General features: G+C 44.9%; 1 protein-coding gene across 1 annotated transcript in view; it reads left to right on the top strand.

Annotated features, from left to right (window-relative positions):
* The window catches only part of klf7a (Kruppel-like factor 7a), a 57,322-nt gene that overhangs the window by 12,520 nt on the left and 20,893 nt on the right, over nucleotides 1-23,909 (top strand). Inside the window, exon 2 of the mRNA XM_004066536.5 lies at nucleotides 20,235-20,856. Within this exon, the coding sequence (XP_004066584.1) occupies nucleotides 20,235-20,856 (622 nt within the window). The remainder of the gene's footprint in view (nucleotides 1-20,234; nucleotides 20,857-23,909) is intronic.

The following is a 23,909-nucleotide window of genomic DNA, read 5'->3' as shown; positions in this document are numbered from 1 at the left end:
CCGCCGACAGCAGGTTACAGGCGAGTTGTGACGCCTCTCCCGGAGCACTCCCCTGACGGCCCGGTAGACGTCGGTCCGCCCCCTGTCCAACTCCGCGCAGGCCTCCAACGCCTGCATCCGCGACAGTGGAACCAGGCGGTGTGCCCGTCCCGCCTCCGGCCGTCTTCGCGCTCCGGCGGTCCGCCCCTGCTGCCCGCGAGGTCCGCCGCTCATCATGGACGCCAATCTGGACGCCGTAGTGTTTCTTTCCGGGCCCCTGGCCAGGCCTGACGCTCCGACGAGGCGACCCGGATCCACCCCCTCTTCCTCAGAGGATGGAGTGCCTGGAGGAGGCGCTGAGCTGCCGGGGAATCGTCCCCACCACGCCGCTGCGTCCTCACCTTTTTGTGGCCCCTCTGCGATCCCACTTCTGACACCATAATTGGCAGAGGGGCCACAAAAAGGTGAGGACGCAGTGGCGTGGTGGGGACGACGATTCCCCGGCAGCTCAGCGCCTCTTCCAAGCAGTCCATCCTCTAAGGAAGAGGGGTTGGATCCGGGTGGCCTTGGCGGTGCTTCAGGCCTGGCCAGGGGCCCGGAAAGAACTACGGCGTCCAACTCGGCGCCCATGGCGAGCGGCGGACCACGCGGACAGCAGGGGTGGACCGCCGGAGCGCGAAGACGGCCGGAGGCGGGACGGGCATACCGCCCGGTTCCACTGCCGCGGATGCAGGCGTTGGAGGCCTGTGCGGAGCTGGACAAGGGGCGGACCGACGTCTACCGGGCCGTCAGGGGAGTGCTCCGGGAGAGGCGTCACAACTCGCCTGTAACCTGCTGTCGGCGGCTCCGATCGGCTGAGGTGCCATCCGGGAGGAGACCAGCGGGGGCGTGTTGCCGTTGGAAGGGCCTTAGCCGGGGCTGGTACCGACTGGAGCGGCGCACCGAGGAGCGGGTCGGAGGGATCGCCGTCGTGGAGCAGCCGCAGCCCGTGCATCCATCCGACGCGAGGACGTGGGTGGAGGAGCACGCGCCGGAGGACAGTCCCGCTGATCCCTGCAGACCAACCGGACAGGGCCTCTACATTAGGCGAGGGGCGCCTGCGGAACGGGTTGGTGGTTCAGCGTGGGCTTGCGCGGCGGCGGAGGGCTGGACTGGATCGCCGCACATCGTCGATCCCTCAGAGGAGGGGGATGGTGTGACGGTGTGGCACCGTCAGATGCCGAGGGGAGGCCACACCGGATTTTATTGTTTGTGTAATAATGTGTTTTGTTATTCATTGTATGTTATAATTTCCACCTGTGGTGCCGCCTGGCTGGGAATTGAGAGCAACGCCCCGTGGGTGTGGCATCCCACTTAAAGGTGAGCACTGCAGGTGGCGAAAAGAGAGGAGTGACAGAGTGTGCTGCGTGCTGCATGGCCCTGCGTGTAGCAACTGTTTATGAAATAAACACAGAACCTCCTCACCTTGGCTCCTCTGCATCCTTTCTCGGCGGGACCCCGCCACATCCTTCTTATCATTTATATTGCTGTGCCATCAAAGATCCTTTTATACTGTGATAGTTTTGTAAACAGTTTTTTTGTTGGATAAGAATGATGAAAATGTTCACACCTGTGTTTGGTTGGGTCCATTTTCCGTCTTGCATGCACCGGTGTGTGGATCAAAACTGCTTAAAAACATTGTACAGTTCCAAAAACTGCTTATGTGAAGGCAAACAAGAATTACTATAGACCTCTCCTAATTATGAATACCACTATTTCCCTTACGGACAGATACTGTAGGTGAAAACAGGGCAAACTTGAACAAGTCATGTAAAGTCTGTAAACTTGAACATGGTCTGTAAACCCGTAGAGTAAAAATGTTCACACACATTTTTTTTTATATGAGCATGTTACATGCGATAGTTTGTAGTCAAAACTTCAGCAATATGCAAGGCTAAAGTAAGGATGAAAGGGTTATACACAGGTGTGTTGTAAAAAAAATTCTCTCTCCACCCCCCTGATATCCTGCGAACTGCACAAAAAGGGGGCCATATTTGCTGTTCATGTGATGATTGCATGATCCCAAATAGATTGTAGCACTATAGGTAGGTGTGACTAATCTTTTACTAACGACTAGAGCAGGGGTGCCCAAATCCAGGCCTCGAGGGTCAGCCTCCTGCTGGTTTTCCAGAAACTCTGCCTTATCTGCCGCTGATTACCTGGATCAAGTGTGTTTAGCCAGGTTGGAAAGTGTGTAGGACACCAATCCTCAAGGCCTGGATTTGGGCACCCCGGGACTAAAGTGGGGCGAAAGGGTACAGTACTCCATCATTCGTACATCATAGGTGTGTGTAACTTCCATTAAGGCTACTTTCAGATGGTCAGTTTGCTGTGCATCTTTGTTGCACACATTATTAGAACGTTCATTAATTGATCAGAATGTTTAAACTGCCTCTGTCGCATCTGCGTATCACATCCGTTTCTCTGCAGCACAACGCAAGCTTTATGTAGTTCTATTTCTAGTCCAATGTTGCGGCAAAAACCTGGAGAACCAAGAAAAAGGTCAAAGTTTCAAAATAAAGACCTCTTTGCATATTTAAAATAAAACTTTATCAAATTTTATTTGATATTTAAGGTGACATACCAGCGCGATAACACAGGTAAACACCCCCAGATAACACAGGCATCCATTTCCGCCATAGACGACAAAAGTTTCATTTTGAAAGTACAAAAACACAACATTATTTATGGCACTAATCAGGCATTTTAGAATGACTTAGGAGAGGGCATGGGGCCTATTTGCTTAGGTTTTGGGTGAGCAACAATGGTGTGATAAACTACCCGACACAGGGGTGGCAGGACAAACCACTCTCTGGGAGCCAGGGGGTAGACGAAATGGAGACAATGTAAACTGACAGTCGTGAGACGGACTCCCCTCCCCAGACAGCCCAGTGTAAATTCTGGGTTAGTTTTGCTGATACTTTTCAAGCCTCAAGGGGACTAACTGCAAGACACACCTGCGCTCCCCTTAAGATGAGCCTCGAACAGGACACTACTCTGTACAACCGTGCCCGGAAAACCCAAAAGTGTCAGTCAAGGGTTGACCAGTGCATGTGACTATGTCTTTAAGCAAACATTGATCAGGTGAAAAGTGGCTAGCTCTGCTATCCTTACTACAGTCCAGCCTAATAAACAGATATTAAGACTTTGTCACGACCCTCTCGTTTCACACTAGCCGCGGTTACATGGGCAAAATATCTTGATCGGATCAATGGTCAGGTTAAAATTCAACCGTGCACATGGGCACAGAAAACCTTTTTCCAATTAGAACAAACGTTAACATGGTCACACTTTCGGTCGGAATAAATCATTTGGGCATGCGCAGTAGTGTTGAAAATACCGTAAGCGGAAATGAGTCCCGTTGTAAACAAACTGCTGCCACATTCATTTTATGCAGCAGCTCGGTAATATACGAGACGATCTTCCAAATGTGCTTTTTATTATTTTAATGAATATTATGAAGAGCCTGTTCGCTCATCGTTTTATTTTTAATCCGTGTGTGCTTTGTCTGTGGAAGAACGGAGCTGGAAGAAGCCAGTGTTAGGAGAGGCTAACACGCGCTAACAACATTAGCCTTTTGACGGACACAAAATCCAGGACCATGCAGGAAAAGCTGCAATCTGCATCTTGACTGCACGTAAAATAAATGTGTGGGAATAACATCAGCCTTTATTTAGTCGGGGCACAACTGAAAACACGTGATTGTTTGAACAGTTTCTAAGGACTGAGCGATATATCTGCTTTTTAAAGTTCGCACACTGCCCCAAGGCCGCTATGTGTGCTGGCGGCCCGAGCTCTGCTCGAACACACACAGTTCTCCTGAAGCCGACAGCCGCTAATCCAGAGCGGCGGGACGCTTCGCAGTCCTAATGATCACACATAACAAAACAACAAAACGCACACGTAACAAACCACCCTCCCCTCAAACACATATTAATAAATCCTGCTGCTCTGCTCAGAGAGGTTCACTCGGTCCACTGGCACCTGAACGCAGAGCTCGGGTGCCGGGTCCAGACATTTGTGGGCACGAAGCGATCCTCCCCCGCATCCCCTCTCTCGTGAGGGGTGAAAGAGAGGGGAGAGCGGAGCGGCACTTTGCACGGGGCGTCCGCAGAGCAGCTGGTCGGTCCCGTATGCGCTCCAAAGCTTTCTCTGGAGCAAAACACCGTCTATGCATGACGTAAACCAGAGCAGTAGTGACATACGATCGGAATGTACCGTTGACATGAACAACGGTCGGAACAACAATCGGTACAACCCACCTATCTCGATCGGAAAGAAATTTTGATCCGAACGAGTCTGATCGGGGCAGAGTATTCCGAACGGCGCGTTTACATGACGCATTTTTCTTCCGATCAGGCGTTCTTTCCGATTACTTTTGCCCATGTAAACACGGCTATTGTTGCATGTTTTCTTGCTTCTAGAAGCTCTAAACATGTTTAGTTTGCCAAAAAATATTTTCAACAACAGAGTTTGAACAAGCGTTCTTAAATACCAAATTGGCTCCACTTTTTACATTTTTCCTTGTTTTACCAGTAAGAAGCAAGTAATTTTAACCCGGTCCAAAAAGAAAAAGAATAAAAAAAATGATTCAATTGAGGTCTTGGGATGCAAATCTAAGCAAAACCCGGTTTATGGGTTAAACCACTCAAGCGCTCCCCTCGGTTCTTTAAATAAACCAATGCCATCACATGAATCTTTTACCACTTCCTCCCCGATGCATGTCTTCTTGGAAAATAATTTGTCCTAACAAGAAAAGAGGGATTCCCACCCTCTTCCCAATCCTCATCGTGTGGTGTGACATCCCATCCGGCTTTCCAGTTTCCCGGTGTTGTTCAGTCTACTGCCCCAGATATCACTTCGTTGTAAAATGATGCCAATTAGTAAAGCCAGTCGCCAGTGGCAGTGGTCTGGCTCGTTCGACGTTCCAGCGGGGAAAGTTATTTGGGTCGGCGTCTATTTTGGGCCCGTGATGTTGCCAGGAATACTTCGGGGAACAGCCACTGTTTTACAAGAGAGCACATCAATAATTTTCGTTGCCGTGTGTTTGCAAGAAAGCCATTGGCTTTGCCGTAACCGCTGTTGTTGGTGTCGGGCGGTGCAGATAAACACCCAAACTTCATTGGGAGTGGCGTGAATTTGTCTGGCTTTAAACTTTAACCCCAAATACCAAGGCAAGGCTTCACTGTTGGAGTAGTAATCACCGGCCTTTTCAAACTGACGACTAGACCAGTCAGAGCACACACACACACACCGGTGCATGCAAGACCGAAAGGCCAAAGTCAATGAGTTCCTTACACCTTTCTCTGTGGGTCTAACCACCCCCTTCCCTTCCCATACATTGTCAAGATGAAATTGGGGTGAAAAGTCCTCAAGCTTCCCACTGAAAAGGAAGCTGCTCTGCACCGAAGGGTGAATGGGTTCAGGCTGCCACCACCGCCCCTCCTCATACCACCCGAACTTGCACGCACACACTCAGGTTATCTCTTGGAGGACAGCCCACAGCAGAAGCGGTGGCAGCAAGGCGACATCTTTCAATATTTTAAGCAGCTTGGGATAATCTTTGCCACTCAGGTTTGTTTTGAAAGCACAGCGGAGGGATAAATAGAGCACGACAGCACCCCCACCTCCCGTCGTCTGCTGAAGCCCGTAAACGTTTGCGGAACCGAACGAGTCCCGTGCAAGTTTGCAGGTTACCTTGGCCTTCCGACGTTGTACCCATGACCTGCTGTATACTGCCTATTTTGCTAGGCTGGGGCACTACTGAGTGACAAATCCCTAAAACTGTGCCCTTAAAACATGCTATGGGCATGGCTAAAAGCTGAACTTGGATCGTACTCAACCATAAAGAAACAAACAGGATCAGGCGAGTCATGATGGCCCATCACAGTTGAACATGGCGAGGCGGAAGCAGAGTTTTTCCGCCTCACTGTTCCCTTTGTCTTTCTCCGCCTTTTTCGCTGCCCACTACTCTTTTGTTTTCCCCCTGCCTTTTGCCAGCCAAGGCCTCATTCTCTTGCCCTCTCATTGTGTGCGGTAATGAAGATTAGCCAGCCTGCCGCACACAATGGGGTCCCCACGTCCGGCGCCAGACTCCCCAAATCCTACCACAAGCTGCTAACCCTTCCATAAAACCACTGATGCTGCCGACCCCCTCAGTCCACTAGCCCCCCACGCGTTCATTCAGAGGGTGCACACAAACATGACTAACGTGCACTCTCTGCTCCGCCGCGTTGAAAGCGAATGGATGAAATGCCCCCCGTGATTAGATTAGGGTGGTTTTGACAGTTGAGAGGCAGAGCTTGGCGACTCATACACCGATAAACAGCAGCTCACCCAAATCCAGTTAAAGAGAGACAGAGTTCTCCTCCCCAGCGAGCGCAACACAGCTCCGGTCGTCCAGATTATTGCCCCCCCATCCTCCCACCCTCCCTGTTCCTGCATCTTTCACATTTTCTCCCTTTTTTTCCACTCTCTTCTATTTCAGCCTCTTACCCATCAGTCTCGAGGTGCTTCTTCCCTTTCTGCTGATCCCATTTCACCCTCACCTCCTCTATCCTCCACTTAATACCAGAACAAAGACATTTGCCACACTGTGTCACAAGCTATTTAGATGGAGAAAAAGAGGTCTTTATATGCAGTGCACTTGTTGTACTGGAGGAGTAATAACATCTGTATTGTGCTCAAGGTCAGCAGATCTTTACAAGTTCAATCCGTTCCCTTGTCAAGGTACTTTTAGCATTTACGGGAAACACTTGCCCCTGGATCTCAGTGAAAAATGGCTTCTCTAAACACGTCAGATGTGGTTTGTTGTCAAGCATAAATCTTGCAGCAAATGTGTGGAAAAACGAGCACAGTTCTTTAACTTAGTACTTCACCAAAACTTTGAAATGAATTATTTATTTTGTTCTATTGTTTTGAAGGAAAGTTTTATAGAAGGTTAGCTTAGCATAGCTTAGAGTGCCTGGCTAAGCTTGGTGAAAAAAAAAAGTAAAACTTTTTTCTGTGTTGCTAAATATTTCACTCTAAATTTTACTTAAATGCCTCCCCCAGGTTTTATTTTTATTATTTTTTATAACTTGTTCTGTCCACAACAACTGAACAAACAGATTATAACTGAAGGTCTTTTGTGTTGGACAGGTGTCTTTTAGGTTTTAAAAAAAACGTCAATAAATGTGTGGAATTTTTGTATGTCTTCGAACATTAATGTTGCAACAAATGTGGGTAAAAAGGACTACAGTTCTGTTAATTGTTAATTTTTCAAAGTTTTTAAGTAATTCCTATAGTTTGGTATACAAAATATTTTGAAAAACAAGTTTTATAGACCGTTAGCTTAGATTAACATAGCCTAGAGTGCACTAGTTAACTTTGGTATTAAAAAGAATTCCTGATCTTTCTGTATTACTACACTTAGAAAACAATTACGTGAAATCATCCTAAATTTTACCCAAATGTTACTTTCAGGTTTAAGAACTTTAATAAATATCTTGAAATTCCGTATGGTGTCATGTCGAACATAAATGTTGCAGCAAGTGTTTGGAAAAAAAGACAACAGTTCTTTAAATCATTAATTTTGAAGTATTTTTGTCTTTTGGAAAACAAAAAATTGTTTTTGAAAAATATTTATATAGAATGTTCGCTTAGCATAGTCGAGAGTGCGCTAACTAAATTTGGTATAAAAAACAAAATTACTGATCTTTCTGTGTTGCGAAAGTTAGAAAATAATTCACTTAAAATCCTCCTAAATGTTACAAATATTTTGAAATTTCCTATGTTGTCAGCAAGTGTTTGGCAAAAGGACTACAGTTGTTAAAACTGTTGATTCTTCAAAGGTTTGCAATAATTCTTGTAGTTTGGACATAAAGAAAAAAAAATTAGAAAAAAGTAATGTAGAATGTTAGCTTAGCATAGTCTAGAGTGCGCTAGCTTACTTGGGTTTAAAAAAAAGTACAAATCTTTCTGTGTTGCTAGAGTCGAATGGTTGAAGAGTCATGGTATCAAAGAACCTGTGTTATTTATGTGTCGCTGGCTATATTTCCAGTGTTAATGGGTGCACTTAGTTTCTATAAAAAGGCACTCAAGTTTTTGGTTTAACTTTTTTGCTCTAAATGTGAAAAACTCCAACTTATTTTTCTCTAAAACAAACCAGTTTTTGTTTTCATTAAAGTCAGTCCTTTTGGCATCCTCCTTTTCCTGGTGATGCTGTGTTTCGGGAAGACAGACGCGTGGTTCCACTGAGGCGGTTTGATGGGGACGCGTGTCTTTCTGTTGTGTCTGCTCAGAGAAAGTGACGGGAAATATCTCTCCGCTCCATTAAGCAGAGGTCACAAGGTGTTTGCGCTCCAAGTGCTCCATCATTGTGGTTTTCCTGCCAGCTGAAAGGTGCTTTGAAGATCACGCACACAGACACACACACACGTCTCGTAAACCCCATTGTAACAAAAAAGCTTAAGAGAGGAGCCCGAACTTGAATCTCTGAAAAAAAAAGGAACAATCCCATGAACCAAAGTCTCTCCGGTGAAGCAAAACAGCCTCAAATGTCTATTAGTACACTCATTCCTACGGAAATTGACTGTGTATAAAGAAGGTGGCAGATTTACAGCCAAATGGGCATTAGCCCTCTCAAACTCCGTCAGCAAATTGTGATTTAACAACTGGCAGTGTCTGTTATCAGCTCCCAGCCCGCTCTGTGTAAAACTGCCTGAAGGTGCTGCGTTGCCAGGCTTTGACGGAACGGCTGATTATTACCGCAAGGCTAATGTCGTCTGATAAGGCCGTGTGTGTAATTAAGCTGTTTCTGTAGTGTGTTATCTGAAGCTAGGTGGCTGCCTGGAAAGATTGAGCTGTTAGTCATGGAGGAGAGCGCCTGTCGGTGGCATTTTCAGTTTTCGTTCTTTTCTCCATTGTTCTTCCTGTTTTGTCTCCATGTTGAAAAGTTTTTGGGGATCAGGTCTACCCATCTGTCTAATCTTTAGCCCCTTTGTGCCCCTGACTCCTGGAGCATCGAGGGCTCAATGATACCTCCTGGCCAACCCCCTGCTGCTTCCTTCCATTGAAGTCAGCAGAGCGGCGCCGATAGCTCTACCATTCAGATTATTATTGGGGAAAATGAGGTGTCATACGTCCACGACAACCAAAACCCTTTTTAACCCAGAGGCACTATCACCAGCTGGGAGCTGGTGATGATCCACTCCATACTCTCCAAGGAGTCTGGTAAGAAGAAGAAAAAACCCTCAAGGCAAGATTAGACAGTTTTTTTTTTTGGTTAGATTTTTCTCTAAGATAGGTGTGGCTGTTGAGGTGCAGTGTAAGTATTGCAAGCCGAAGCTATATATCGCCGTATCTGTCAGCTGCGACGGCCACCGCTGATGAGCTCCCACGCGGTATCATTTCGTATCGATTAGGCGCAACGATGCAAACACACACACAAACACACAATGAGCGTTGGCGAGATGGACGCAGCCCGAGGCTACTGGTCATTTAGCTGTCACCTCAAAGTGATGGCTTGGCCTGACCCACCAGATCAATGGGAGACATAGACCCAATAACACGTTGTGGCGGGGTAAAACACACACACATGCATAAACACACACACTGACATATGCACTGCACTCTAAAGGCAAGGGTCTTTTCCAAGTTTTACCTCAATAAAGTGTTGCTAAATAGAGGTTTTGTATACTTGTGTCTAATTTGTACGTGTATAATAAAGTTGGGATGTTCAATGGATAGAGGCTAAATCTTTTTTTGATATAGTTTTTAGTATCGGTCGTAAATAGGTTGGCACATGAAATAGCAAAAGTTTCAGACGGGCAGATACAGACACATCCTTGACACGGTTCACCAGGCTCAAGTGACCATTTCCGATGAAAAGTCGATGTGAACGTGCGTGTACACACATTTAGGGCTTCTGCGAACAAGCCTTTCGCAATGTGTCGCTACACAAGTTTTTAAGTCCACTTTTGGGCTCCAAGTTTAAAATGTGGGGCCATAGAACATTAAAACCAGTTGAACTTTGACCAATCAGGGACTCGGCTGTGGCAGTGTCAAATTGATCATGGAGGAGAAATTAATAATTGCGGTTCGTGCCCGGAGAAATTTATATAACGCTACGTCATGTTTCATATCACTCAAATGCACAGCTTCAACATTTCAGACCAAGTCTTTTCCAATTGTAGGTCCATGCGCTGGTATCAGATAGTGTTGGTCCAGTGTGAACACCATTGGCTAAATATAACTAAACTTTCAGGAATCTCCATTTAGCGTGTTACTGAATGTACAACCCAATGCTTGTGTGGTTTCACCTATTAGTTGGACCTTTCTGCCATTTGATGCAAATCATTTTGGTTAACATTAATTTGGTCCTTTCTATATCTAGAAACATGTCTAGAAATGCGTCTTCATTCCTAAAAATGCAAGTTTTTTCATACAATTTTAGCAATTTCTCTTCCCCCCAAAGAATCAAACCCATTTTTCTCCGTTCTTACTGCCACATGTACCGTTCCAACTATTGGGCTACGTTGATGCCCTCCTCTGTTTGTCTGCGGTTTTATATTGTCCGTTGGGGGCTGTTCCTTAGCTTTTCTGTTGTCTCTCGTATACCACTTTTTTTTCTTCAAAACCTTCTTTTATGTTATGTTCTCTCGTTCTCCAGTGTACCCCCCCCCCCATTTTCTTTTCTCCCCATGTATTTCATGCGGTTAAAAATGTTAGTACCCTTCTAGTACATAATGCAAAACTGAATGAAATTGTTTGAATTTGATTAAAGTTGTTATAAAATACACACTTCTTCAAAATAACCAATCACTATCTGAAATTGCTTACAGTTGTTCTTCAAAGGGAACCATGTTCATAAAAAAACTACTAAAATGGACTTTTAGTCATTAATTTTATTGGTTTTGTGAGTTTCAAGTTATGCAATCCACGATTGTGTGTTTTTCCTTTGATTACCAGAAGAGTATACATAATTTTGTCTATGTAAGTGTGTCCCTAAACAGTTCTGTTGTGTCTTGTTGAAGCTTATTCACTTATAATGATGAATTTTATTTCTCCAGAAAGAGCTTTTTGTCCTTTAAAATATTTTTATCCACAGGCAGTTTTGAAATTCATGTAAATAGTTTTTCTCGGGTAAAAATCACCCGAGAAATCGCACACATCATAGTGTTCGCCGGGTGATGTCCCCTAAGGTGATGTCCCCATCGCGATAACGGTCATTGACACTCCAGACAACAGTTTAATATGGGAAGTACAAAAACATATAATTTCTTACACAAAACGTGCATTTTGCAAGGACTCAGTGAATAAAGAAATAGTGTGGGGCCTGATTTCTTAAGTTTTGGATGAGCGAAAAGGAGAGGGCTGGACAAACTTGACTCGGGGGTGGCAGGACAAACAACTCCTCTGGATTCCTATTCGGGAGTGGCAGGCAGGGCCACAAATGTCACAATTATAAGACAAGGCTGAGGAAGGTTCCGGGTGGTAGGACCTTCTCCAGGCCTTCCTTAAGGTCCTTTTTTGCGTTGTTGTGAGCTTTCATGTGCCAAATAGCGGAAAGTCGCCACTGAAGACGGTCATGTGCGGAATCTTAATAGTAATAATGGTAATAATGGATTGGATTTGTCTATGCTTTTCCGGACGCTCAAAGCGCTTACCTATGTGTATCCATTATTCATTCATTCTTGTTGATGGTAAGCTGCTGATGTAGCCACAGCTGCTCTGGGGCAGACTGACAGAGGCGTGGCTGCCAGTACGCGCCTAGGACCCCTCTGTTCATCACCGGGACATTCATATGCATTCACACACCAGTGGAGCCACTCTGGAGGCAGGGATGGTGAAGTGTCTTGCCCAGGGACACAACGATGGTTAACAGGAGGGAGCGGGGATCGAGCCAGCAACCTTCCGACCATTAGCCAACCCGCTCAACCGCCTGAGCCACTGCTATTTTATTATGGTATTGGTCATTTGCATGAACACTTGCTTCAGACAGATAGATCTGGTTGGACCGTAGGAGTATAAATTGTTTCATCAATGACATTGGGAGTTGGGTCATCTAGACCCACTAGACAGTGTGTTGAACCTTTTTTCTTCAGTGATTTGTGAACCTCACTGGTGTCCATAGATTACATGAAATCTTTCCACCTTTATCCACCTTTGTCATGGTAGGGAGAACACGTCAATGTAAGGAGGGGGTCATCTAAGATAGCACAGGGGTTACACCCCCATTTTTTTAACAGTTTCAGTTTTCTTTTTTTTTTTTTTTTTACCTAAATGGATAAAGTCAACATAAGGTGTTTGCTAGCTCTGGTAATTGTATGGTACAGGTTTGTTGTGAGAAAGTTTGAATTACGCTAGATAGCCACAGTTATTCTTATGTCGGAATCATAAGCTCTGACCATTAACTCAAGAATTTTGGCAAATAATTCAAATCAAATAATTTGATATAAAGAAAATAAAAATCAAACAAGCATCAAAGCTAGTCAGCACTTTTGTACACCATCTTAAAATCTATAAAGCTTCCAAGGGTTCCATTTAATCCAGATTATTCAGCCCCAAAAGGAAGCTGCTGCTGGGCATCATGTATCATCTTTCAAGTCATGCCCCCCCCTCCAATTACTGTGCATGTAACAAAAGTGCTGCCTTACCCCCTCCAGCTTAGGGACCCCTAAAGTCCCGTCTTATACCCATTGCTGACTGTTATTCACAGCATCTGTCTCCATCATCTGTAAAATTTAAACATGATCATCCTAAAATTAATGAGCCTTATCCTCCTCATTACATTTATCTGTTTAGTGGCGTTTTGGGCCTTCCTTTAGGGCGGTTGTGCATGCTCCTCTGTTCATATTTATAACTCGGGCTTTTTATTAGCAGCATAGTGGGGTGCTAACAGTTGGGAGGCAGCATGCGCTTTGATGCTGATGGCAGGCGGCTTGGCGTGGACCAAATGTGAAGAAAGGCATCGGGGAGAGAGGATCAGCTGCCAGGCCGAGAGGGCCCGCTGAAAGAAGGGAGGAGGGACAGAGGAGGAGAAGCAAGGAGATTAAGCGGGAGGAGAAAAACCAGATCAGGTTCACAGCTGTAAACCTGCTTCATTTTACTGGAAGCGTGTCTCGTGGTCAGCAAATATTTGTCCCACCTGCTATATTTTATACTTTTCACACTGCTTTATACCATCACCTTCCTAGATGGTATGAACTGAAGAATGCGGGTTTTGCAGAAGCTCAGTAAAAAATCTTTTGTAGGTCATTCTAAATGCCTTAGGCGATGTTTAAAAAAAAGGCTTGAAATTGTGTGTTTAATCAACCACTTTTAATGAAATTTACATGCAGGTTTCGAGCTATCATGTTGGAAACTCTTTTGAGGAACATAGTGGGTGAGGGAGTCGTAGAGGGTGGAGTAGTGGGGGGTGGTGGGTGTAGCTGTGATCTCTTGGCTGCTTGGGTCGGGTGCTGGGGCTGGCTTGCGGAGATGAGGCTCCGGCTGGGTGGCTCATGGGTCTTCGGGGCCCTGGCTTTGTCCTTGGCCCACGTCTCGGTGTCCAGTGGCCCCAATGGCTGCCACCTGGTACGGCCGAGCGCGCCTGTCCTGGGGGCCGGGTTCGCCTATGCCTCCCGGTGACGGGGGGGCTGTAGGGGGCCCCCTCTGCGCCTGGCTGGGTGGGTGGCGGCCCCCCCGGGCTGCGTGGGTCCCGTCGCCGGAGGTGCTCCTGGCCTAGGGGTCTCTCCCCCCCTCCCCTGGTCTGGCAGGACGGGCTGGGGAGGATCTGGTTCACTTCGGCAGCATGCATGTATCTCCACCCCCACTGGCACATTGCTCCCTGTCTGCTTTATCTCTCCTCCTAACCCAAAGTGTATTGATGGACAGATGTCTTCCGCTCATCTTAGTGTAAGAATTTCACCTTTGGATGTAATATTTGTCTTTTCAGCAGATCTGGTATAATTGTTACACAGCTTAAAATAATAACCTAACCTATTCAAATTGGCGCTTGTATCCCCCACTCTCTCCCCCTCTCTCCCTTTTATTCTCTTCTACAACCCCCCCCCACAAACACACACACACTTTTCCCCTTGCCCTCTCCACATACACTAAATGTGACAAATAAATAAGAAAAACATAAAAACAAAAAGGGGTTTATGCAAATTTACACTCTGATTTTCTGAAGATATACAACCTCTTTTTGTGATAGTAAAACCTGTCCAACACAAAAGGCCTTCAGCCCTCATCTGTTTGCTCAGTTGTTGGACAAAACAAGTAAAAAAAAATAAAAAAAGAAAACTCTTGTGATCAGGCAATGCAAGTTTTAAGTCTGTTTTTTTGGGCTCACATTACAAACCATGGCCATTGAACTTCAAATTGAAAGATAAAACAGTTGAACTTTGACCAGAGACTTGGATTTGGTAGTGGCGTATGGGTAGCATCTTTTTCAAAAGGCAGAATAACAAAGATTTTGAAAAGTGATCATGAAGGAGAAATTAGTAATTGTGGTTTGTGACCAGTGGGAATTACACCTAGACTTTCATACATCCAAATAGAGCTGTGAAAGAAAAAACTGGAGCAAGATTGTGAATATTGGCACTGCTTTGACATTTCACACCCAGTTTAGGTCCATGCGCTAGTATCAGGTAGCGACAGACTACACGTAAGCTAAAAGCGCATCCAAGAATGTCCTGGTGTGTGCGTACCACCAGTCACAAGCACCTCTGTACATGTGCTATGGGTTTTCAGACATGTCCTGTCACATGGAGGGTTGCAGACAAGTGTGTTCTTTTCTTAAGTCTTGTGCTATCCAAGGCACTTTAACTTTGGGAGTTGGGTCATCTCCACAAGACAGTGCTCTAAACCTTTTTTCTTCAATGATTTGTGATCTTCACTGGTGTCCATGGATTACATGAAATCCTCTTCGCCTTTATCCACCTTTGTCATGATAGGGATAAAACGTCAATGTAAGGGCGGGGTCATCTGGACCCCATAAGATAGCACAAGGGTTAAAAGGGTGTGTAAAATGGGACATATGATTCTTGTGCATGTGACATACGGGTGATGCTGTCAGACAGTGCCCTAACACAATACTCTCATCATTCGTAAGGTGTGCGCATTGGCTCCTCACTGATCGTGCGCAAATGCGAAAGCACTGGTTGTGCAGGCAGTATGTAAAGTGTCCTGTAGGATGCTCACAAAAACAGCACTCTTTTCATATAATTCATGTGGTTTAAACTATGAAAAAAAAAGGATTGAAGAACTATCTAGTAGCATTGTATAGATTTTTGTTTCATGCAGCATTTGAACATCAATTGTTACCTTTCATTGCTGCACCAATTACTATAAAGTACAGCTGGCAAAACCAGTAAAGTGAAAGTAAATGTCAAAAAAAACAAAACAAGTCGAAATGGGTTTCGTGGATCGAGTCTCTCCTGATTTATCCTCACACACCTTTCTTTATGGATCTCTGACTCTTTGACACGCCGCATTAAGGACGGGCAAAAGCGCAAACGTTAAAATTAACGACAAGTGAATTCCATTTAGCTCTTTCAGGTTCAGAGAGCAGTTTCCCAACGCATTCCCACACTTGAAAAGTACAGAGCCGTTATTAAAATTATGAATAACTCCAGTGGTTCCATTTTCTGCTATACAAGCCAAAACATCAGCTATTAAAAGGCCTATTTAATTTGGATTATTTGCCTGTTTTGCCCATTTGGCCGTTATCAGGGTTTATAAAATTGCCCGTGTGGAAAGAAATGAGCCGTTATTATACATTTAATTGTTGAAGAAAACACAGCGGTAAACACTTAAGATAAGTCACAGCAGGTAAGGACCATACTGTGAGGATCATGACATACCTATACATCATACATGTTAGATATTGCTAGTGTAGAACCCCAAAAGGAAGAGACCAACCAGGCTTGATGGAAGGTACTTAAAAGTTTATTTAAATACGTTTTAGCGAGACAAAGCCATCAAACCAGGGAGAAATACAAATGGTATCAACACAGGACCTGGCACTGAAGAACTGAAAACGGGGATGGGGAAAAATGGCGTCTTCAAATCTGGCTGATACTACCCCTCAATGACGTCATGAATAGTCGCCGGTGAGCCATTTGGTGACCCTCTTCAAAGACAGGGAACGGGAATAAGAGTCAGGAGTGGTAGGGACAGGGAAAATGAAGAGGAGGAGGCTCAGTAGCCCTCCACAAGAACAAGATGCATGAAGAGGAACAGGCCCGGTGACCCTCCACAAGAATGACACAAACATTGAAGAGGAGCGGCCATGGAAACACTTTGAAGAGTTGCATAACAAAACGAAAAAACGAAACGAAAAATGTTGCATATTGATGCAAAGCTGGTTATTGGATTTAGATTAATTTGAACAGTCAAAGATTTACGCCAGTTCAAAGAGTGTGTGTAAGTTAAGCGTACCTTCTGACTTCACTGGTGTCAAAGGGTTCGTTTTTTTACACTTCAACGACATTTTGTCTTCTAACCAGATAGCTTTTTTTAAACTACTGTAAAACAATTGTTTCTTTCCATCGTGACCTGGTTACACCTTTAAGCAAACATGTATTTTTTAAGCTTTAGCTTGTATTTGTGCTGCTGATCGTCATGTTTTTTTGTCGGCAGACATGCTTTTCTATGTTTCTAGAACACAATGCACGTATTGAATTGGCCTTGAAATAGGAACCGTGCAAATGTTGCTTCAGGGGGGGAAAAAACTCATGACTCAACCAGCACTGATGAGTTGAATCTACCATCTACCACTGATAAGATTCCCCCCGACTTTGGTGGAGGTGGGGTTGTTGGAGTAGCTGCTGGACCGCCTCAGCTTGTCTTGGCAGGGACGAAAGAATCATCCCGAAACCCCTTCAGGAAATGGACCCTTGCTTTGTGCGTAGCAAATTGAAGTTGGCTCCCCAGGTCGGCGTTTGTCCAAATGGACTGCAGCAATCCTTTATTTTGGCTTTCGTGTGACGCCTTTGGCTCTTGATGGCTTGCCCACACACAAGCCTGTGTCACTGAGTCCGCCTTAACAACGTGAAGATAGGTTTATGCGTGTGGGGCTGCACAAACACCCGTTTGAGAGCGGCATAATTACACACTCCCGCACATGCTCCTGCCGTGTGCTGAGGATCTGCTGATCAGCTGCATGACCTTCTCTTCAACAATGTTAATGTCACCTCCTGGGGGAAGGGGAGGAAGAAAAGGACGAAGGAGAAAAGGGGAGTTGACGAAGCGATGGCGTGGAAAAAAGCAGATGCTTGTGATAAGCTCGTCTCACCACCCTCACCTGGAGACCCTTTCATCCTCGGTCTGCACGGACGCGCTCAGGAGTCCGAGCCCTCGCGCCGTGACGCCCCCGCAGGTCGTAACCTAACATTTTGCGCGGCTGAACCCATCTCCCGCATGCGTGCACTCAGGTGTATGTGGCCTGTGGCCTGTGGCTCGCCGGTTGAACAGATCCTGTTACAGCAAATGTCACACTTCCAAAAAGGATTCACCCCCTGCAGTGAAAATGAAGTCGACACCTTTCTCACTCTGCACTCCTGCCTCTTTCACCTCCCATCATTCCTTCTCAAATCCTCTTTCACTCACTTTCCAGCCCCCTGTTGCACTGATTGGTTTGCTGGGTAACCCCCCCCCCCCCCCCCCCCGAACTGGAGGCTTTCAGAAGATAGTTACAGTGGATCAGGAGTAAAAGTAAAAAAAAAAATTGACTCATTTTTTTTGCAACTGGCCATTAAAAAGGGATAATAGACACCTATAGAAGAAGTTCTGGTCACATAAAGCGGCCTACACTCAGAACAGAGATTGACATACGTTATTACATGGTTTATCACAACAGCAAAACAGTAGAGAAGACCTCTGTCCTTCAAATGGTTCTGTGATGGACACATTTTACCATCAATGGCAATGTTGTTAGTAGTTTGTTGCCTATATTTCTGTCTTTCGTTACCTTGTTGCTTGACCCAGTGGACATATGTGTTTATAAATAATTTCTGTACAAAAAGAAATTGTAGTCATGTAACAAGTGTTCAATCATGCGCGGGATCATGCTTTTGTAGGTATCTGTGCAGTCCATTTATTTCTGATAATGGACACCTCAACTGGCATTGGCCATTACTTCAACAGCATACTCTGTCCAACCCTGGTTAGGTTACTAGAACTGAGTATGCCGATAATTTTTAACATGTCTTTTAGCATCTGATTATAGAAAAATAGATAAAGAAAAACTAAGCTTAAATTGCATTTCAGTGTATTTCTTTATTCAAATTGTTGTGAATCAGGCGCAGATGGAAAAGAAAGGTGTTTGAAAAATTGTGTATTTGTCATATTTTTTACTTATCAAATACACTATTTTTAAACAGCATTTCTTTTAAAAAGATAGGATAGGGTTGATCTATGCAAACCGTTTTGCCCCCAACTCAAAGGCAAATTTCTAATGAACTCCTGCCGCTCTGCAGAAATGGTGTCCTACTAGTTTTTTTTTTTTTGTAATTTAGACTGAAAACTGCATCATCGTAATTAACCCTATAACCCTGGAAATGTCACCGGCGAAATCTAAATAACAAACTTTGTTCCCACGATCACCGTGAATGAGCTGATTCTCACGTGGGGTAAGGCCAATTTTCAGATAGAGTTTGCACCATTGTGCAACACGTTACTAATATAAAATGTTGCATAACAACGCAAAGCTACTTCTCTTCGCAAGAAAATCTGCTGATTTATGTTAGTTGTGTAAGCGCTTCACTACTATGCAGTGTTGCATTTCAGCGCAAAGGCTGCTTTTCTCCGCTTAAGAATCTTACTGGAATTATGATAGTTGCGTAAACGGTTGAAGGATTACGTTAGTTGAAAAAATGTCAACACTGGAGCTAAAGCTCTGGTGTTAAAGCGTTAAAGACCACTGGGTTAAAGAACACTTAACCCTTGTGCTATCCAAGGCACTTTAACGTTGAGAGTGGGGTCATCTAGACCCCCACTAGACAGTGTGCTGAACCTTTTTTCTTCAACGATTTGTGATCTTCACTGGTGTCCATGGATTACATGAAATCCTCTTCACCTTTATCCACCTTTGTCATGGTAGGGAGAACACGTCCATGTAAGGGTGGGGTCATTTTGACCCCACAAGATAGCACAAGGGTTAATACAGCTGGAAAGATGGTTGACGTGTGTTCTCTAAATGGGCTTCAAGTCAAAGATAAAAAATAAAAAAAAACTGAAATATTTATCAAATTTAAGGTCAAAACTTCAAACAAACTGCAAGAAAACTGCTAATTTTAGACCCGTCACAGAAAAAGACACACAAGGCGTTGAATTCATTTATCTTATATCTTCTCTGAAGCAGCTTTGAAAATTCAAATCGATGTAAGCTGTCAAACCTCTTCTGTTTTCCCTAAGACAAACTGACTCCCTCTCGTACCCATCGCTCCCCCAAAAACACCACCAACAACAGGTTTTTTTTGGAGCTTGTAAACAGGCAAAGAGGGGGGAGTTGGGCGATTGTAAACATCTTTGATGTGCTCAGTCTGTGCATCCCCCTTACCCGTAATGGAAGTGGCTGCTCCGTCTGTCAGTGCCTATTTGCACACAAATGAAGTGGCGAGTTGCACGCACCCGGTGGAGCTGCCCGCCTCTATCTCCGCTGTCAAAGTAGCTTAGCGGCCACACGCGGAACGCAACCATGCCTGGGATCAAACTGGCCCCCGCCCGTTCAGACATAATAGCTTCATCCTCGGACGTCTCCTTCCCCTCCTTTCTTCGAAAACCTTGCCAGCTTGTCGTAAAGTAATAGACTTCTCAGGATGCCAGTTCAGACAAACAGGAGATGCGAGCTTTTTATTTGCCCTCTGTGGGGAGAGGTGTTTGGAGAAATGAGGATGGAGCGCATAATACCTCAGCTGAATAAATCTTCCTGTCTTGGCGCAGCGGATATTGGTGCACAAGTGGTTTGCCAAGCTCTGAAAAATGCCGTTTGATAGGAGTTTTGTACAGTTTAGCGCGCCTCACATTCATTCTGCACTGCGGAGGCTCCAGTCAGTCGGGTTGTAATCACCCATCCCTGGTGGTTTTGCCAAGTTATCCTGGCTGTCTTGGTGGCTGTCTGTGCAGAGCTGCCAAGTTGCTTGCCAGGCATATTTCCTCCTCACATTGAAGGGGTATAGGATGTTCTTGTTGGATTTATCAAACAGGCTTAGTTGTAACTAACGTTTTGGGGTTTTCTTGTGTTACAGACCTGTTTGGAGTTGGAACGCTACCTGCAGACGGAGCCCAAGCGTCTGTCAGAGCTCTTTGATCAAGACTTGGACGGTCTTCTCACTCCTGCTTACCTGAAGGAGGATGGAGATGAAGAATTGGCGGACTCTCTGCTGCCAAGCCTGCCCGGCCTCGCTGAACCTCCAAGCCCCCTTCCGGCACACCTGTTCTCAAAACGGAAGATCTCTCCCTCTGGCACGACCAGGGAACTTAAACCCAAAGGACAGGTGCACGAGAACGTAGAAGGGATGGAGGGCGTCCACCAGGCTCAGTTGAGCGCAGTCACCTCCCTAACTCCGCCGTCGTCGCCAGAGTTAGGCCGGCACCTCGTCAAACCCAACCAGACGCTGACGGCCTCCGCCGACGGGACGCTCACTTTGAAGCTGGTCGCCAGGAAGGTGGGGCTCGGCACCGCCCGGCTGGTGGCGGGGCATACGCTCCCAGTCCGGATGAAGGAGGAAGAGGATGGGGCCGCGTACGCAATCGGGGTCGGAGAGCTACCAGAGAACAAAAAGAGAGTCCACCGCTGCCAGTTCAACGGCTGCAGAAAGGTGTACACCAAAAGCTCCCACCTAAAGGCCCATCAGAGGACACACACAGGTGAGACAAGTCAATTTAAACACTAACCTGCTTCCTCAACATATTCTTTTCACAAAGTTTTTAGTTCTATTAAAATCTTGAAGCCAAGAAGTGGAATAGACTGAGGTAGCTTTGTTACCACTTTAGTATGTACGCTTTTACGGTTCATTAGCTACATTTAAACTACGATCAGACTGCCTTCAGCAACACGTGTTCAAGCAACCACTTCCAATGAAAAGTCAATGTAAACATGCACATTTTGGGCTTCCGTGTTCAAAACTAATGTTCACATGTCGCAATGCAAGTTTCTTGACCATTTTTGAACTCTACATATAAAACGCACGGGCACTGAATGTGCTATGAAAGAACAGTTAGAGAAAGAAAAAAACAGTACTATGATGAAACTAGCTAGTATCCTCTTTAAATGTGGGGGAACAACCAGTTTCACAAAAAATATTAGCAAATTTTGTTCAAATATCTTGTATTCATGCAGTTTTCAAATGAAAACTTTCACTGGAAAATTGTAAAAACACAGTAAACACAGGTGCTAACAAGATTTTGTATTACATTTTACTAGGCCAGCACAATAAATCAAAAATTCATTGTTATCAAGCTGTCCAACACGCATATTGCATGAGACGGCACAAATTGCGATAAATGGTTACGTTAAATGTGCTAAAGCAATCTATTCAAAGTATTCAAAGTATTTAACAAATCAAATTAATCCATTCATCCATTTGACCTATCAGATGGAGCCCTGTTATGTTAGGTGCTCGCCTCCCAAATAGACAGGGGTCATTTGAAGTATAATTTAGGTTAAGTGGACTCTTATGAAAATTAAGCTGTTGCAGTGAAATGGCAATGATGTTTTTAGTTGTTTTGCTATTTGTTCATGTATTGCAAGTTATATCGTTATCGCAATATTGCAAAACAGACACTACCACTGTGCCAAAGACTTGCTTGATCAAGCTTTAATTTACAGAGTAAATTGCGCCAATGGCATTAGAAAGCTCATAGTATCCAACTTTTTTTTGGGGTTAAAACCAAGTTAAAACGATATGTGAACAGAATTTAGTCTGGTAAGATTTAGGGGTGTTGCAGTAAACCTATTTGTCCCAGGGCTCCAACCTTTCGCCAGATTGATTTCTGGAAATGTGTCCAAAACTCAACAAAACTTGAAGGAACTCAAAAGTTCAGTGGTAGCTTTTATCTGTATGGCTTATGTGAACAACAAATCGATCTAGCCAGTTATTCCCCTATCTTTTTAGATTCCTGAAAGCCAAGATAAGCAGACTTTGAGTCACCTGGGAAAGAAAAAAAATGCTTCTTGGACCAAAATGGTTAGAATAATAATAAATAAAATCCTAGTACAGGCTCTTATGGAAATATCCTTCTATAAAATAAACAAAATGTATTGACCCAAGAGAAAAAAAATAATAAATTTTTCTTATCAGTTTTTGTTTTGCGCAGTGCAAAAGCAGGGCAGGTTTTCCTAGTCAAGGCTCCTTTGAAGAGGGGGGAAAAAGAAGGAGTGTGGCGGGGGGGGGGGTTCAGGAGCTATAACTCTCTGGCTCCTCTATCTCAATCCCAAACCACTCAGACCTCTGTCAGGGAGCTGTCCTCTGTCTGAGTAACTGCACCGTGATGGATGGATTGACCTGGATAGGCCACCATTTCCCTGCGTTATTCCAGGTCCGTCCCCTAGAAGTCCGTTTTTTTGGGGGGTTTTTTTGCTCGAGTTGACGTTGACTGACTTTGCCGGAGTGGTAATAAAGCCATTTTTCCTAGAAGCGTTGACAATTAGCTGAGTGTTCATTGGCCGACCCAGTGCCAAATAGATTTTAGTATTGGGGGTGGGGCCAATGTTTCCTTTTAATCGTTGGGGGTTCTGGTCTCTTACCCCTCTTTAAGGAAACCATTCAGGGGTAAAATGAGATAATTATTGACACATGATACACATTGTTGTTTCTTTAAACCCGATGGGGGGGGGGTCAGCAAAGAGCGTCCATCATGCTAAATTAAGTTACAGCAGCTCCATTGAGATTTCTTTTCTCCCCACCCTAAAGTCTTTTCTCCCCACCCTAAAGTCGTCGCTAAAGGCCTTACATGTGTGCACTTGCTTTTTGATGGGTGTGAATATGGACACACACAGACACACACAATAATACATGTTGTCAACTTCTGTATGTTGAGGATAATTGAAAGATGCTAGATGTGTGATCGCGCCCTTCGCGGTGCACAGGCATCAGCCTGACTGCAGGGAAGGGTGCAGACGTGCCATCGGTGATTCTCCCCCCACCTCCCCTCAGTGCGGCATGTCGACAGCTGCTGTAATTAAACTCCATGCCAACTGGGCCAGCTCTTGGAGGCCACTGGTGCTGCCCGGTCTCAAATCCATACAAGCCAAGGCTTGTATAAGGGAAAAGTACCAGAGGATGAGAAGAAGAATTGGAATCCTTTAGGGGGTTGTTTGATTCTATTTAACGCCTGGGTTCCCTTGAGTACCCAAAATGTGTCAAAGGTTTTCCTTCAGTTGTCCTGGTACAGTTTTCTAAGAGCTTAATCTAGTCAACTGGACTTTGTGGAGTTGAACTGTATTGTTCCACAGCCAAGAAACTTCTTCAGTTGGCATTAAAGTTGGTAAGAATTGTTGAAGCCAAGCCTTGTATGGGAAATGACCAGAAGATGACATGAAGTAATAAAACCTTTAAGGGGTTGTTGTTTCCTTTACTTCTTGAGATTTGTGTCTTAATCCTGGTTTGGTTACTTGAGAACCCTTAGTCATGTCACCTGGACTTCTGGAGTTTTTTTTTTTTATCCTCAGTCAACAAACATCGTCAGTTTTAACACCTTTTAACACCAGAGCTTTAGCGCCAGGCTTCACGTTGTTTTGACTTGCGTAATTCTTCAACCGTTGATGCAAGTAACGGAATTGTGGCAGATTCTGTTGCAGAGAGAAGCAGATTTGCGCCACACTACAATAATATTGCATTGCGTAAATCTTGGTACGTATTTGAGACCCACATGTGTTGACAGAGGTTCTAAGTTGTCCAAGTAGAGCTATGTCAGAGCTT

Source organism: Oryzias latipes, chromosome 2 (genome assembly GCF_053564925.1).
Source record: "Oryzias latipes strain Hd-rR chromosome 2, Olatipes_Hd-rR_3.1".
Taxonomy (NCBI): domain Eukaryota; kingdom Metazoa; phylum Chordata; class Actinopteri; order Beloniformes; family Adrianichthyidae; genus Oryzias; species Oryzias latipes.
This window is presented reverse-complemented; position numbering and strand designations above follow the sequence as displayed.